Genomic DNA, 18,010 nt, shown 5'->3' with positions numbered 1-18,010 from the left:
ATCCTGTAATTTCTGAGTCTGAATTCTTCTCATATTTAAAATTAGGATGATCCATTAATAAATTAGTATGGCTTAAAAGTTATACTTTTATGAAAATATGGTTGAATACCATCTCTAAGAAACGAGAGCTGTTGCTGTCTAACCTATACAATTTTAGGAATCAGTGCCACATGCAACCCGAGGACTAGGCCTACACATCAAGAAAAAAAATTTTTTTTTCTTTGTTGAACTGTTCTTTTCTGGGTTGTATAAAAGTTTTTTATTTTCATGAAGACCAATTAAATTATATTTCTTCATCTTACATGTGTTTCTGATGTCATATCTAAAATACCGTTGCCTAAACCCGTCCTTATAATGAATTGGGCTATTAACCACCACGTCAGCTGTTCAAACCTACCATCCACTTCAGAAAGATGAGGTTTTCTGCTTCTATGAAAATTTACAACTTAAAAAAAAAATTACAGATTTGGAAACCCACAGGGGCAGTTCTACTTTGTCCTCTAGAGTTACTATGAGTCAGAATTGACTCGATGATGGTGAGAATTCATTCTCACGAAGGCTTATTACGCTTACGCCTTCTTCTAAGAAATGAATAATCATAGATAGTAGTCTCCCAGTGCTGCTGTAACAGTTTAACTGACAGAGAAATTTATTTTCTCCCGGTTGAGGCCAGACTGTCAAATCTCGGGGCCCAGCTCCCGGAGAGGGCTGTTCCGTCCTCTGGGCTTGGGAGGAAGGTTCTAGTCTCTCTCCGTCTGCCATTCCTCGGTTCTTTCGCTCCCTCCCGGCCACTGAGTCCGGTGGCCCCTGTCTTGTCCTCTCTGCGCTTGCTCATTTCTCTGCCCAATCCGCTCCTTTACGTCTCAAAAGTAACACTGATGGCTTCCTTAACCTATCAAAGAAAAAACCCTATTCCCAAACAGAAATACATTCAGACCTATGATTCCTTTTGTTGAAGAACTGTTGTGCTTGGTCCAACTCCGTTACCAGACAAACCATTTGAAAATGTGTCTTCCCATCCTGAGGGCTGGCTCCTGACTTTCTTGTGCCACCTGATTCTGGCCGGGGCCCAGGGAACGGTCCCTTTGTGTTGTTGCTACCTGGTGAGTGACAGCAGAGTCAGAGAAAGGGGTGTCCAAATGCTCGAGATGTGGTGCAGCACATACGTTGCAGGACAGCGCGACTCTGTTTACTCAAGCACGGATGGGGCCGCACGGATTTTCCCTGTATGAACCCTTGTTGGATTCGAGGCAGCGGAGTTTTTGAGGGGTGGGAAGCCTAGGGGATGCTTGCTTTGCTTGTGAACATTCCTCATTCTAATTGCCTGTACGCCTTCAATCTTTGGTAGGTGAAAGTCGGCCTACCGGAAGTCACACTAGGCATTCTTCCCGGCGCCAGAGGCACCCAGCTCCTGCCCAGACTCGCCGGGGTTCCTGCTGCGCTGGATCTAATCACCTCAGGTTAGTACTCAGTGCCAACCAGCAGCAGTAACAGTACAGATCTTGCCAGTAGCTGACCACACAAATGTAAAGAACCGGGCTGAGATTTAGAAAAATCTTGGTTTAATCACTATTACCCATGTAACCTTAATTAGATACTTTAACTTTTCTGAATTTCAATCTTCTCACCTGTAAAGTGCAAAGCATGCCTTCTCTCTGAAATAGAATCATGAAGATCAAAGGGGATAGCTTTCTGAATGAGAGTGAACACAAAGCCATCGCCAAAGGGAAAGCCTTATTATGGCCCAAATGTCTCTTCAGAAAAAGAGGGTGCATTATACTCAGATCCAATATAAGTAAGAACTAAAATGGGAATTTTTAAGGAAAATTTTTATTTTTCTGTAGAATTGACTTCATTTTCTTATTTCTCAAGTATTTAGATAGTAATTGTAAGTAGAACCTTTTCTTTTTCAATATATTTTTTAAAACTTTTCAATATTGAAAATATTAGAGACCCTGACCTTATTATCAAATACCATCACACAAATATATAAGAAGATATTCAGCTGGGGTAAAATTGGAAGAAAGAAAAAAATATGTATATATATATATATATATATATGTGTGTGTGTGTGTATATATATATATATATATATTCTAAACAAGTAAAACAAATGACAAGCTTTTGGGGCCGGCCCCTTCACTCTTCTGTGCCTTAGTTACTTCTTAAATGTGGACAGAAATGACATTTACTACACTGGCTGCCGGAAGAATGTTCTCTGTAGCCCGAATGCTCTTTACAGAGAGGATAATGGACCTGCAGCTCATAGACCTTGGGTGTGCGATGAGGCGCGCCCAGCCCTTAGAGAAGGACGTCAACGCTCGTTAGAGTAGAGGGTCAGTGAGAAAGAAGAAGACCTTCCTTGAGATGGAGTGGCAGCAAGCGGGCGACGATGGCCTCAGACCTGGCTGTGGGCGAGTCTAATGCGTGGCTGGACGCCGTTTGGTCTGTTGTACTTGGGAGTCCCTATGACCTGGCGTGACGCATTTCACGACAGCTACCACCTGGCATGTGAAGATTGAGTAATACGTGCAGTGGGCACCTCGTGGCATGGATGGACTTGGAGAGCGTCATGCTGAGTGAAATTAGTCAATCACAAAAGGGCGTATGTTGTATGAGGCCACGGTTACATAGGAAAAATGGAGGCAAAGGTTTTCAGACCCTGAACAACAGGCTTCAATGATTGCCAGGGTGGGAGGGGAAAGGAGGGAGGTGAAGTGATGGACTAGAGGGCTGGCAGGTGCTAACCTGGGTGGAGGGGAGATGAGAGAAAAGGGGGAAGGTAGGTGAAGCCATTGGGAGGTTTGATAAGTAGGTTACATTGCTGAATACAAAATCGATGATCCGACATGTCAACTCCCACCGAAGTCACAATACAACTTTTTGTTTTGTGTTTTAAAGAGAGGCCTTGCAGTGTTCTGAGGAGCAGAGTAGGACATCCTCGTTAGCTGATGTAAAAGATGCTCTGCTGTTGCAATAGACATGAGCAGGGAAAAACCAGAACGACTGGTTAGAGGCTGTTGAGATGATTCAAGGTGATGGGGGCTTGGGGCCTGGGTGGTAGCAGGGAAAACATGAGAAGGGAGCAAATTCTGGACGTATTTTGAAGGTGAGGCCAGCAGGATTTTGTGAGGCATCGTAGATGAGATGTGAGAGAGCGAGAGAAGCCACAGCGGCTTCGAATGGCCTGAGCAGCCAGAGGCTGCGTCCGTTACTGGCGCGGGGGAGTCCGCTCACAGAGCACACGAAGGGCTGAGTCTGCAGATGGGTTGCAGCTCAATGCAAAAACAACCCAAGTCCTGCACCAGTAGAGCCAACATGATAAAAGGAGGAAGGATTGAAGTTGCCAATGCTTTCACCTTGCTTGGATCCCCCACCCATGCTCGTGGAAGCAGCAGTGAAGTATGCATTTCAGTGGGAAACCCGGTGCCACAAGACCCCTTTAAAGGATTGAAAAGCAAAGCAGTTCCTTTGAGGACTAAGGTGCACCTGACCCAAGTCATGGCATTTTCATTTGCCTCGTGCGCATGACTAAGGAAGATCAAAGAGGAATTGATGCATTTGAATTTTGGTGCTAGCAAAGAATGCTGCTGGGAGTGTGCCCTGGCAAACGAACACACAGATCTGCCTTGGAAGAGGTCCAGCCGGGATACTTCTCAGATGCAACGATGGTACGAATTCATCTCACGTCCTTTGGACGTGTTGTCAGGGGAGGCCAGTCCCTGAAGAAGGACATCCTGCTTGGTACAGCAGAGGGCCAGTGAGAAAGAGGAGCCCTTCGACCAAATGGATTAACACAGTGGCTACGTCAATCAGTTCGAGCACAGAGAACAATTGTGAAGGTGGCACAGGGCCTGCCAGTGTGTCCTTTGGTTGGACATAAGGTCGCTGTGGGTCAGAACCGACTTGCTACCTAGCAACAACACCAGCATGAGGCACCCAAGTAGAGGTGTCTGATAAACAGCCGTATGCACTGGCCTTGCATTCAGGGGCAAGGGCTGAGCTCCTCTCAGCCTCTGCTTACTCATTACTACAGGCAGATTGCTTGGCATATAAAAGGCATTTGGTAGAATATACTTGACATAATGGATGTACGTATGGATTGTGATAAGAGTTGTACAAGCCCCCAATAAAAGGTTTGTTTGTTCGCTTGTTTGTTTTTTAAAAAGGCATTTGGTAGATTGCAGCTGTGGTGGTTAGAATATTGCCCTCCTCTCCATTCAAAGACGTCCACACCCAAATCCCCAGACCCTATGAACCTGCTGCCATAGTTCAAAGATACTCGGCAGATTTGATTAAGTTAAGGATCTTGAGTTGGGGGATTGTCTTAGATTGTATTGGGCGGGCCCGATAAAATCACAGTGATTCTTAGAAGAGGAAGACAAGGGTTCAAAGAGGAGACGAGACACTGCTGGCCCTTGTTGATGGAGGAAGGGGCCACACACCAAAGACAGCAGCTAGAAAAGACAAGGGAGTGCATTTTCCTAAGCTTCCAGGCTCATCTTAGACATCTGACCTCCTATGAAATGTGAAAGCGGAGTTGGAAAAACTAATAATACTAATGATACGACATTTATTTGTTCGCTAAAATTGTTTTAATTTACAGCTGTGGTACATTCACTTTTAAGAACGTGCACTCTTGAGGACCCGAAGTAGAATTCACAATGAGATGACGGCAAGAAACTCAGAGCACAGGAGACAGTGCATTCTGCAAACGGAAAAATGGAAAGTAGGCAGAGATCGCGAGGAGATCATAATAGTGTGCAATGAATGTACATTCTAAGGCTTACCGAAATTAAAGCATTTGGCAGACTACTGAGCAATGTTTTGGACCTGTTTTCAGCAGTGCATCTGAAATCCAAGCGTATCTTGAGGGAAATCAAGAAGAAAATTGACTTCTTTTACAAAGAGAAGTAAAATGAATTTAGAGATGCCTTTTTCTAAACCTCTGCACATAGAACTAGCCCCATTATTAACATGCTGGAGATAAGAGGAGAATCTGATGGACAGTGTTTTGATTCAGAAGAAAGGTAGCATTGGAACCATATCTTTGTAGGCAGCCTGTACAACTTTGAGGGTTGCTGGAGGTACGTGGTTAAAGTGCTCAGTTACTAACCTGGAGGTCTGTGGTACAAACCCCCCAGCCGCTCTGCAGGGGGAAGCCGAGGCAGACAGCTGCCATGAAGATGATCGCCTAGGACCCCGGTTCTACTCTGTGCATCAGAACTGATCCAATGACAGTGAGTGTGCCTTATAGGGGGCACAATTTTAGAATGACACATAGGGAGGATTCTGTGTAGAAAATATCGGGAGAAAACTCATGCAGAAAACTGGAAAAAATTGAGCTTGCTCAGGTGAGAGAAGGGGTGTCTCACCTTCAGTTGCCATGGTGCTGTCTCTTGCTGGAGGCCAATAGAGGATGGTTGTTCTCTACACTGAGGGTGACTCAAGAAAAACCAAGTTTAAATTTGAGCCTGAAGATGTGGGCTGGATGTACAGCCCCGAGTCTTTAGGGACTGGGGTGTCTGAAATAGTGCAAAAGAACCTGGCATCTTGGACGTTAGGCCTCTACTTAAGTCTTACCTCAGTACAAGATGGTTTGTTCTAATCTTGGGGCACTGTATGATACTCACCTTCCCGGTACGATCACTGAAGACAAAATGGGTGCATAAGCAAATGTGGTAAAGAAAGCTCATGGTGCCCAGCTATTAAAAGATATAGCATCTGGGAAACAAGCAGTCAAATTGACGTGAAGGAACGTGGACAAAGTGGAGACCAAAAACTCACCTGTACGATAATTAGTCCCTCACAGAAGGGCCACATGGAAGTGATGTTAAATCTAGAGAGCAGCATAGCACTAATGAAATACATACCTATCCTCTAGATCAGGGGCTCTCAACCTTCCTTATGCCGTGTCATACAGTTCCTCATGTGGTGACCCCCCCAACCATAAAATTATTTTTATTGCTACTTCATCACTGTCATTTTTCTACTGTTATGAATCAGGCGAGCCCTGTGAAATGGTCGTTCAACCTGCAAAGGGGTTGCGACCTACAGGTTGAGAACCGCTGCTCTAGATCTTTAATATTTCCTCCCCTTACTATTACGGTCTTTGCTTTTACCTCTTTAATCTTGTTAGACCTGTGTATGTTCATTTGTGTAATTGGGAGCGTTGATGCATGAAAGCCTAGATAGAGAGCCCTTCAGAAACAGTAATGAGAGTAATGATTCCCTGAGGGTGCAGGAAGAGGGGGTGAGGGGAGCTGATAGCAATGATGACTGTAACCCCACTCAAGGGGGATGAATAACAGAATTGTAGGTGAATGGCTACATTGGATGGTGTAAGCCACGGCCAAAATAATAATAATAAATAATAATGGTTCCTGGGGTGTAGGGTGGGGGAAGGAGGTGATACAGGTGACACTCTTTGATACAATATCAAAGAGTTCAAGAAGAAAGAAAATGTATTGAAACTGACAGTAACAATTGTAAAATAATGCTTGCTATTATCTGTAAGAGCTCCCAAGAAAATGATTAATAAAGGAAAGAAAGAAAATCAACTGATATCTCACGGACTCCGTGAGAACATTCGTGGTACATTCCTCCGCTTTAGGAAATCCGGGCCAGAAGGATTCATTTCAACTAAAGAAACTCTGTGGGCAGCGCACGTCTCTTCTGCTTTGTTGTCACAAAGGCTCTTTTCATTTCCACCCTACTTTCTGTGCACTTGGTCCCTTTAACCTGGGTAGGCGACATCCTCGCCCCTCACCTAGTGGTTGTCATATGTGGGAGGAGATTTCAAAGCGTGCTTTCTAAGGCAATTCCAAGAGATGGCCCAAATGTTGCCTCTACAGAGTGTCCCCTGCCCAGAGGCATCAAACTGTCTAGCTGCCAGAGAAAACCCACACCGGGGTCTCTGAAGCACTAATGAGAACCAGCGAGGCAGGCTTTGTCTCAGAGACGTCCGTCACCACAGCCCACTATCAAAGCCTGGTCTGATGATTGCTCTTCAGAAGGCAAGCTGGTGCTGGGGGCCAAGCAAGCCATGTGTCAGGTCTCCTTCCTGCTGATCCTGTGCTGGGGTGCTTCCTGCTGTGTCCTCTACCCTCGGCAGACGCAGGTCAAATAATACCTAAGAAACACCCGGGGGAATTCTAGAGCGATGCAAACCCTCACCCAACTGCTGTAACCCAACCCCTAGAGCTATGAGTAGACTCAAGGAGCCAGCAGCACTGCTGGACCGGAGACGCTGGTGGCACCAGCACCACCAGGCACTCGGGGGCGCCATCCATGAAATGCACCTGGGGCCCCGGGTCTGCAGGAACTCTGCACCGTCCTTCCCTGCTTCCTTTTCGGCTCCTACAGGAGAGGGCAGGGCTGCCACGCTCTCACAGGAGTGATCCCACAGACTCAGGGATGTGCTGAGATGCGGGGAAGCCAACCAGTGGCATAAGTCCACCCTCTCTGGTCTTGTTATTTTGAGTGTAATTGTGCTATCATGTCACCTTAATAATTGTCTTCCTGTCATTGCAACTATATTTATGTGTGGGGTCAAGTCCTTTTTCATTGTAATCAGCCACCAAAAGACACCCAGCCAGCTGTCAAGAGTAAAGCCCAGCTCCTGAAAGGCCTTGCGTCTCCGAGGGCCTCTCCTGGCTGTGGCCTTTGGGGGCAGATCAGGCCTTTCTCTTGAGGGACCTGTGGGGAGGGGAGAGCCAGCAACCGCTGGTACGTGGTAGGTATAAGGCAATGACCACCGCTACTGCTCTGTAACTATTATTTCTATTGTTATAAGAAACACTAACCCCTTTCTGTCTCTCATCACATGAACTTGTGTTCCTGTAGAGCAGTGGTTCTCAACGTTCCTCAGGCCGCGACCCTTTCATACGGTTCCTCATGTGGTGGTGACCCCCCAACCATAGTGTTATTTTCGTTGCTACTTCATCGAAAGGGTCGTTCGATCCCCAAAGGGGTTGCGACCCACAGGTTGAGAACCGCTGCCGTGTAAAACCTTATAGTTTATGAAATACTCTCACATGTACTATTCTAACCGAATATTCAGAATTACTTCGTTAGGTGTAGTTGTTCCCGTTTACCAACGAGGACGTTCTGGTCGAGGGTGCAGACCTTCACTGTCACACAAGCACAAAGGCGGAGCAGGTGCTGGATCCAAGCTTTCTAGTTGCCGACTGCTTTCTCTAGTACGGCAACCGCTGTCGTCCTAGTTATTTTATTTAGAAATAAGTGTCGATGGCCAAGCAGGATAATGCGACTGCTTTAATCTCACAGAGATCTTTAGCTTGTTTCATTTTGATTTGTTTTAGGAAGACATATCTTAGCCCGTGAAGCACTGAAGCTGGGTATTCTGGATGAAGTCGTGAAGTCAGACCCTGTGGAAGAAGCCATCAAATTAGCCCAGAGAGTGTTGGGTAAGAACACCGAAGTAGCACTCGGTCGGAAGCAAGTTAACTGTCCATTTGCATAAAAAATCACCATCGTATCTTATTGTGCATCCATCCGACAGAATAGGCTACATCTTAAAAACGAATGAGAAACTCTTTAGGAACAGATATGATATGGTCTCCAAAATAGAGTACCGAGTGCGAAAAAAAAATCCTTGTTTATAGTGTCTTAATCTTTCGTGTAGCCAAAAAGAGGAGAGTGGGTATGTTAGACAGGGTTCTCCAGAAAGACAAAACAAGATTGCTAATAATTTATATATATATATATATACAGATAGATATATAACACATGAAATAAACAGTTAAATTATAAAGTAGTACAAATGGCTCGGTGCAACTCACTCCCGTGAAACAGTTGTGAGGCACTGGCAGTCCTTCAAGTCTTGAGGGTCGCCAGGTAGTCCTCTGTAGAGAAATTCAGGCTATCCGGGCACAGGCAGCAAACAGCAAGACAATCACCAACAGTCAGCCAGATACCAGGGTCTGACAGTCCCCAGCTCAAGAGATGTAAATTCCAATGGTGTGGTGAAGCAGGTCTTGAAGGAACCTCAAATTACAGCTACATAGTCCATGGGTTAGGTGTCCCACAGGTAGTGTAACGTGCAAATTGAGCCACAGAACAAGCAAGGCGACCACACACTGGTGCGATGATCAAAGAGACAAGAAAGGCGGGGCTTGCCGAGTCATTTATCTCTCCACCCTTCAGTTAATCACACATGTGTTTACTGGCTAGGTTGGCACAATAAATTAACTGCCTCAGTGGGGTAGAACATATCTGTGAGGAGAATGTGTCTATGTACTTGCTTGTCTTGGCATTAAGTACACCTGGACAGATTCACAAGAAATGGTTGCCTCTGGGATTGGGGGTGGATAACTAAGAGAAGCAGCTATCTACTCCTGTACCTTTTCAGTTTTTAGCACATGAACTTATTTCTCTTTGAGAAATCTAATTAAGCAAAAACAAGGAAACAGTGTTTCAACCAAGGGAAGACAGGCTCTTCAATGGACCACCACAAAGCCCAGAGCCTCTAGAATTCCTGTCTCTGCAAACCAAGCTACTTCTCTCATTGGGGTCTTCCCTAGGGACCTTGACATTTCTTTAAGACTTATTTGGAGTGAGTTTCTTTCTTCTTTTTTGATACTAATCCTTTCGTGATTAAATCATGCAAGGTACAGCCTTAGGTGATCAAGTAGGAGAGGGTTAAGGATTGTCAGAAGAAGTAACCCCGTTGTTGCTGTGGCCTCAGCATTGGACTGCTAACTGCAAGATTGGCTGTTCAAACCCACCAGCCCCTGTGAGGGAGCCTGATGAGGCTGCCTGCCCCTGTGGAGATGTATAGTCTAGGAAACCCGGGATAGGGTCACTAAGAATTGGGATCTTCTCAGGGGAGTGGGTTTGGTGTGGCAGCATTTACACATGACAGTAGTTTCTAAGACCCTCAATTTCAACAGGAAGTTTTTTCTCAACGGATTTTCCTACTTTCAGATTTGAGAGTTAAGTTACCTTAAATCTGTGCAATCCAGGAGGAGTCCTGGTGGTGTAGTGGTTATGCATTGGGCTGTGAACTGCAAGGTCCTAGGAGAAAAGACAGGGCTTTCAACTTCTGTAAAGTTAGTCTTGGAAATCCCCAGGGGCAGTCCTACCTGTCCTGTAGGGTCACTACAGTCCACATCCACTAGATGGCCGTGAGTTTGGTTGGTTTGGGTGCAATCCAACAACAATTACACAGTTTGGCCACTTGGTGGCACCCTAATATTGAAGAATCACATGCTTTAAAACCTGGTCAACCCACCTGGTGACAGAAGGGAAATTGTTCTGAGCTCTCAACTCTGTGGACAATCACTTTACTATTTGACATTGCCGTCATGGAGCCATATATAGAAACATGCAGAACGTTATGATATAAAATATTTAAAATATAGCTGCTTGTATTCTGCAATATTACAGCCACATACAGTATGTATGGGTGGGAAGAAAAGAATGGAAAATTTCCCAAGTGATCTTGGTTTGCTTTGTTTTCAGCGTGGGGGGAGTACATTTTTCCAAACATTTCTAAGTGATTTTTGTTTTGTTTTGTTTCCCCCCAGCTTTATAGAGCTATAATTTGCACATAATAAAATCCACCCATTGTAAGTGGCGCATTTGATGAATTTTCGTAATTACGTGCAGTTATGTAACCACACCATAATCAAGATGGAGTTCTACCGCCTAAAGAAGCATGACTGTGTCTCTTCCCAGGCACTGTTCTCTTGCTGGTCTGCTTTCTGTTGCTGTGAAAAAACAAACGAAAACCAAGTTCACTGCCACAGAGTTGATTCTGACTCATAGCTTCAGAGCGACCATCCAGGACAGGGTAGAACTGCCCCTGTGGGTTTCCCAGACTGTATTTCTTTATGGGAATAGAAAACTCTGTCCGCTGCTCTTGGAGCGGCTGGTGGTTCCGAACTGCTGATGTTGCACTTAGCAGCCCAATGCATAACCACTATGGGATCCTTGATATAATTTGCATATTTTATGATTTCCTGGAGGTGGATCATACAGTATCATATATAGCCTGTGTCTGACTTCTTTCACTTAGCATAGTATTTTTTAGGTCCACCTATGCGGTTGCATGTATTAATATCTGATTATGCCCATTACTGACTAGTATTCCAAATTGTGTGGGTCCACCACAATTTGTTTATCCATTTTTGATTAATGGACATTTGAGTTGTTTCTACTTTGGGGTTATCCAAGCCTTTGTAAACTTAAAAAAATCATTTTATTTGGGACTCTTTACAACTCTTATCACAATTCACCCATCCATCCATTGTGTCAAGCACATTTGTACACATGTTGCCATCATCATTCTCAAAACATTTTCTTTCTACTTGAGTCCTTGGTATCAGTTCTTCATTTCCCCCCTCCCCCATCCACCCTCTCTCATGAACCCTTGATAATTTTTTTTCAAGTCTTACACCGTACACTGTCTCCTTCCACCCACTTTTCTGTTGTCTGTCTCCCTGGGAAGGGGCCATACATTGTCAATCATTGTGATCAATTCCTGCTCCCTCCCCTATCCCCTCTCCCTTACCCTCCTAGTATCACAACTCCCCTTTTTGGTCCTAAGGGTCTTATCTGTCCTGGATTCCCTGTGTTGTGAGCCCTTATCTGTACCCGTGTAAATGTTATGGTCTGGCCAGATTTGTAAGGTAGAATTGGGGCCATGATAGTGGCGGGGAGGAAGCATTAAAGAACTAGAGGAAAGTTGTGTGTTTTGTCGGTGTGTGCACCCTGACTGACTCATCTCTTCCTTGTGACCCTTCTGATAGGGGATGTCCAGTTGACTTGTTTGGCTTTGGGTCTCCACTCTGCCCTCCCCCTCATTCACATTGATAAGATTTTGTTTTGTTTTGGGTCTTTGATGCCTGATACCTGATTCCATCGACGCCTCATGGTCACACAGGCTGGTGTGCTTCTTCCATGTGGGCTTTGTTGCTTCTGAGCTAGATGGCTGCTTGTTTATCTTCAAGCCTTTAAGACCCCAGATGCTATATCTTTTGATAGCCGGGCACCATCAGCTTTCTTCACCACAGTTGCTTATGTACACATCTGTCTTCAATGATCGTGTCAAGAAGGTGACCATCACAGAGTGCTGGGATGTACCAAACTTTTAACAGTGATTATATTTGTGTGGCAAGTGATGAAGACTTGATTTTTTAACTTAAATTTTATTATTATTAAGACTTGATTTTTAAAAATGTTTTCTTTTTCTAGTATCCGAATCATTATATTTACACCCAGGGAAAAGGGAAATCTTGACCGTGTGGTAAAGCACTTTAACTATGGACCTGAAACAAATCACCTCACCTTTTAGGACTTGGTTGGTCTTCATCGAAAAACAAGAAAGGTTCAACAAAGTTCATTGAGTTTACACGATGTTTCATGCTGCAAGGACCGTGGGGAAGCTCAGCGTCTGGCTCTTTCAGTTGGTGTCATTGCTGTAACCGGAGCTGCACCACTGGGTCTGTTTGGAGTTTTCGGAATTAGGGTCTCAGATACTCTTATTTATTTTTTAAAGGCGTTCCACTCTTGGGAGTTGGATCATGTCTGGCTTTGTAAGAGAGAGAGAGAGAGCCACGGTAGACAAGTAGGGCAGGTCCAACGGAGGACTGACTCCAAGCAGCCTGCCCTACCTTTGCCTCTGATCTTACAGAACAAGGACTGTAGCTAGGTTTATTTATCCTGATGAGTTTTCCCCCTTGATAGTTGTCAATTTAATTTTTAAAAAGTTTTTTTGATACCATTCACCTATCATACAATTCAATGGCTTAATTAAAAGGAGTTGTGTGACCTGTTTCTTTTTGTTTGCAGTATGGTGTTTCTTTTTCATGCTTCCCAGTTTTTCCTTGCTCCCCCTACCCCCCAGTTTGTTCCTAAATATAACTCTTCATATGTCTATTGATTTAGAGGACAGGGCTTCTCAGACATCTAGCGTGAATATTAATTCCCTGTGCATCTGTAGTACACATGCAGACATGTAACTGTACATGCACATGTACAGATCCGTAGTTGTCTGAAGCCAGTGAAGTCCCCTTGACAGAGAGCAAAGACTCTTGTATTTGGTTGTGCATCAGAGTCACGTGGAGGCCCTTATTGAAAGACCTACTGTGGGGCCCCACTCAGGACCATCTGATTCAGTCCATCCGGGAAGAGGGGAGGGGAGGTGCTGGCTGAGAATTTGCCTCTTTGGCAAGCTGCTGTCTATCATTTTGTTGTACCGTGGTGGCTTGCGTGATGCTCGGAAGCTATGTCACTGGTATTTCAAATGCCAACAGAGTCACCCCAAATGAGCAAGTTTCAGCAGAGCTTCCAGACTGAGAACAGTCAACAAAGAAAGACTCAGCTCCCCGAGTCAGAGGAAGAAGCCTTCCTCTGGAAACCTTATGAATAACTTAGAAATATTGTTAGATACCGAAAGCCTATACCAAGGGAGCAGAACATTGTCGGAGAGACTACTGGAGGAGGGGCTTTCAGGTGGGAGGGCCCTTGAGATGGGATTGAAGAGGAGCTGGGTTGGGGGGAGGAGCCCCCCCACGGTGACGGGGAGCCGGTGAGGCCTGTGGGAGTGGGTCTTGGGATCTTCATTTGCTAATGGGGCACAGCTCAAGGTATGGAGGAACAGTAGCAAACAATCTTTTAATCTTGGATTGTGTGAAGTAATGAACTTGGAAACAGTGAAAGTGGTCAAAAATAAAATGGGATGCATAAAACTGGATATCTTAACAATTAGTGAACTGAAATGAACTGGTATTGGCTACTTTGAGTCAGAAAATATGTGGCTTACTGTGCTGGGAATGACAGTCAAGAGGAATAACACAATTAGGAGGAATGGTGTGGCATTCGTTGTCTGAAAGGATCTTTTTTAAAATTTTATTTTTAATTATTTTATTAGGTGTTCATACAGTTCTTATTACAATTCATACTTCCATCCATTATGTCAAGCACATTTGTACATTTGTTGCCATCATCATTTTCAAAATACCCTTTCTTGAGTCCTTTGTGTCAGCTCATCTTTTTACCTCCTTTCCCCACCCTCCCTCCCTCATGAACCCTTGATAATTTATAAATTATTATTTTTTCATGTCTTACACCGACCGATGTCTCCCTTTACCCACTTTTCTGTTGTATGTCCCCTTGGGGAGGGGCTTATATGTAGATCATTGTGATTGGTTCCCCTTTCTCCCCCCACCTTCCCCTTCCATCCTGGTATCGCTACTCTCATTATTGATTCTGAGGAGTTTATTGGTCCTGGATTCCCTGTGTTTCTAACTCTTATTGTAACCATGAACATGTCTGGTCTAGCTGGATTTGTAAGGTAGAATTGGGGTCATGATGTGAGTGGGGAGAAGGTGGGGCAGGGGGAGGAAGCATTAAAGAGTCTAAAAGGATCTTCCTAAATCCATCATGAAGTACAAGGCAGTCTATGATTATATCTATCTGCCTTCAAGGAAATCCAACCAATACAACTATGATTCAAACTTACGCGCCAACCACAAAAGCTAGTGATGAAGACATTTGAAGATTTCTAGTAATGACTTCAGTCAGAACTTGAGCAAACATGCAATGAAGATCCATTGATAATTATTGGCGATTGGAATGGGAAAGTTGGAAACAAAGAGGAAGGAATGGTAGTTGGGGAAATACGGATTTGGTGATAGAAAGGAAGCTGGAGATTGCATGATAGAATTTTGCAAAACCAACAAGTTGTTCATAGAAAATAATTTTTTTCAACAACACAAAAGGTAAATATACAAATTGACTACTCTTGTGGAATACACAATAGAGAAGCTCAATATCACTGAAAACAGATGAGGGTCAGCTGTGGAACCATCAATTGCTCGTCTATAAGTTCAGTATAAAGGTGAAGACTTTACAAACAATTCCACAAGAGCTAAAATATGACCTTGAATCTATCCCACCTGAATTTGAGAACATCATAAAAACAGCTTTGATACATTGACCACTAATAGCAGAATACCTGATGAGCTGTGGGGGACATAAAGACCACCATTCATGAAGAAAGCGGAAGGTCATTAAAAAGACAAAGAAAAGATCCAGAAGAGTCTCTGGATGTCAGAAGAGTCTCTGAAACCTGCTCTTAATAGTAGACTAGTTAAAGCAACTGGAAGAAGGGATGAAATCAAAGAGCTGAATAGAAAATCTCAAAGGACAGTTTGAGAAGACAAAGCCAAAAACTCTAGAGCAGGGGTCCTCAAACTTTTTAAATGGGGCCAGTTCACTGTTCCTCAGACACGTTGGAGGGCCAAACTATAGTTTTTGTTTGTTTGTTTTTAAAAAAAACTATGAACAATTCCTTTGAACACTGCACATATCTTACTTTAAAGTAAAAAAAAAAAAAAAAAAACAGGGCAAAGACACCCAGCAGCCTGGATAAATATCCTTGGCAGGCCGTATGTGGCCCACGGGCCGTAGTCTGAGGACCCCTGATCTAAAGAAAAGTGGAAAGACTTAGAACTAGAAAATCAAAAGGAGGAATATGCAAAACATATTTGAAACCCAAAGACTCAAGAAAAATTCAAGCCTCGGGTTGCAATCTTGAAAGATTCTATGGGAAAAATATCGAATGGTGCAAGAAACATCAGAAGAAGTGCACAGTCCCTGTACAAAAAAGGAACTGGTCAACGACCCACCATTTCAGGGGGAGCATGTAAGGAAGAACCAATGGCGCCGAAGGAAGACTTTCAAACTACATTGAATGCACTAGCTCAAAGCAAGAATTTGGGACTTGACGGACTGTCTATTGAAGTGTTTCAACAAGCTGAAGAAGCATTGGAAACATTCACTCATCTATGCCAGGAAATTTAGAAGACAGCTACTTGGCCAATTGGAAGAGATTCATATGTGTGCCCATTCCAAAGACAGGTGACCCAACAGAATGCTCTATTACTATACAGCAATATCACGGATATGAAATGCAAGTAAAATTCTGCTTAAGATGACCCAACTATGGTTGCAGCAGTAATTGACAGAGAACTGCCAGAGATTCAGGACAGATTCAGAAGAGGACACGGAACGAGGGATAGCATTCAGATATCAGCTGGATCTTGGCTAAAAGCAGAGAATACCAGAAAGATGTTTCCTTGTGTTTTATTGACAATGCCAAGGCATTTGACTGTGTCGTCCATAATGAACTATGGATAACCTTGAGAAGAATGGGGATTCCATAAAACTTCACTGTGCTCATGAGAAACTTGTACATGGATCAAGAGGCAGTTGTGTGAATAGAACAAGGGCATAGCACATGATTTAAAGTCAGGAAAGGTGTGCAACAGGGTGGTATCCTCCCAGCATGCTTATTCAATCTGTATGCTGAATTAATTATCACAGAAGCTGGGGTATATGAAGAAGACTGTGGTATCAGGATTGGAGGAAGGTTTGTTAACAACCTACACTATGCCACTTTGCTTACTGAAAGTGAGGAAGACTTGAAGCACTTGTTGATGAAGATCAAGGATTGTAGCCTTCAGAATGAATTACAACTCGGTGTCAAGAAGATCATACTCTTCGCAAGTAGACCAAATACTCATGATAAACGGAGAAAACTTTGAAGTTGTCAAGGATTTTGTCTTGCTTGGATCCACAATCAATGCTCATGGAAGCAGCAGTCAAGAGATCAAAAGCTGTGTTACATTAGGTAAATCTGTTTGCTTCATAAGACCTCTTTAGAGAATCAAAAGGCAAGGATGCCACTCTGAGGACTAAGGTATGCCTGACCTGAGCCATGTTACTCTCCACTGCCGCCTATGCAGGTGAAAGTTGGACACTGACTAAGGAAGACCATAGAAGACTCAATGCTTCTGAGTTGTGTTGCTGGAGAAGAGTATTGAGCATACCACGGACTTCTAAAAGGACAAACAGGTCTATGTTGGATGAAGTAAGGCAGGAGTGCTCCTTAGAGGCTAGGATGGCAAGACTTCATCTTCCATACTTCGACATCTTGTCAGGAGAGCCCAGTCCCTGGAGAAGGGCAGCATGTTTGGTCAAGTGGAGGGGCAGCCAAGGAAGGGAATGCCCTCAGGGAGATGGCTTCACAGTGGCTGCATCCGTGGGCTGAGGCCGAAGAACAATGTGAGGGTGGCACAGGGCCGGGCAGTGTTCTGTGCCATTGCTCATAGGGTGACTCTGAGTCCGGGCTGACGCGATGGCACCTAACAGCAACACACCAGGCTCCCAGGAGAGACGAGCATTTCTACATCCATAAAAAATCCCAGTCTGCACACCCACGAGGCCCTTCTACTCTGCCCTGTAGGGTCGCTCTGAGTTGGAATTGACTCGTGGCAGTGAGTTTGGAGTCTGGGGCATAACTGGTTCCCAGGCACTGCGGCCATCCCAGGGTTCACTCTGAGAACCACTGATGGACAGAGAAGAAGGGTAAGAAGTGGAACTTTTTCTAGTTTTGACTTTTTGTCCTTGGCATACAAGCGCTGCCTGCAGCATTAAAGGTCGTAGGAAGTCAGGTGTGAAAGACACAGCTCAAAACTATACACGTCTGGTGGTGCACCCTTCTGAATATACTAAAAGCCACCGAACCGTACAGTGTATAGTGGTGGATTTTATGGTATGTGAATATGTCTCATGAAAAGAAGACATCATTTTTATTGATTCCCTGTCCTTCTTCTAAAAATATTTCAGAAATCCCTCCTCTCCCCAACTTCTCTCACTTTTTGACTGATGCCTTCTTTTGTAATAAAGTAACAAAAGAAGATGATACAGAACATTCAGATCGCTTCCAAGGAGCTCTGGTGGCTTAGTGATTACACGCTGGGCAAGGTGGGCAGTTCAAAACCACCAGCTGCTCTGTGGGAGAAAGACGGGGCTTTCTACTCCTGTAGAGAGTGACAGTCTTGGAAACTCACAGGAGCCCTTCTACTCTGTTCTTTAGGGTTCCTTTTGAGTTGGAATCAACTCAATTGCTCTGAGTTTGGAGTTTCTGACATTGGTTCCACATCCGGTGGAAAGGTGGGAGGGAAGATGGTCACTGTTA

General features: G+C 44.3%; 1 protein-coding gene across 1 annotated transcript in view; it reads left to right on the top strand.

The window, feature by feature from the left end:
• Positions 1 to 18,010, top strand: part of EHHADH (enoyl-CoA hydratase and 3-hydroxyacyl CoA dehydrogenase) — a 46,327-nt gene that overhangs the window by 8,658 nt on the left and 19,659 nt on the right. Inside the window, exons 4-5 of the mRNA XM_075556167.1 lie at positions 1,349 to 1,460; positions 8,325 to 8,429. Of these exons, the coding sequence (XP_075412282.1) occupies positions 1,349 to 1,460; positions 8,325 to 8,429 (217 nt within the window). The remainder of the gene's footprint in view (positions 1 to 1,348; positions 1,461 to 8,324; positions 8,430 to 18,010) is intronic.

This window comes from Tenrec ecaudatus, chromosome 8, assembly GCF_050624435.1.
Source record: "Tenrec ecaudatus isolate mTenEca1 chromosome 8, mTenEca1.hap1, whole genome shotgun sequence".
NCBI classification, from domain to species: Eukaryota; Metazoa; Chordata; class Mammalia; order Afrosoricida; family Tenrecidae; genus Tenrec; species Tenrec ecaudatus.
The sequence above is the reverse complement of the archived record's forward strand: the minus strand, read 5'-3'. Positions and strand labels throughout refer to the sequence as shown.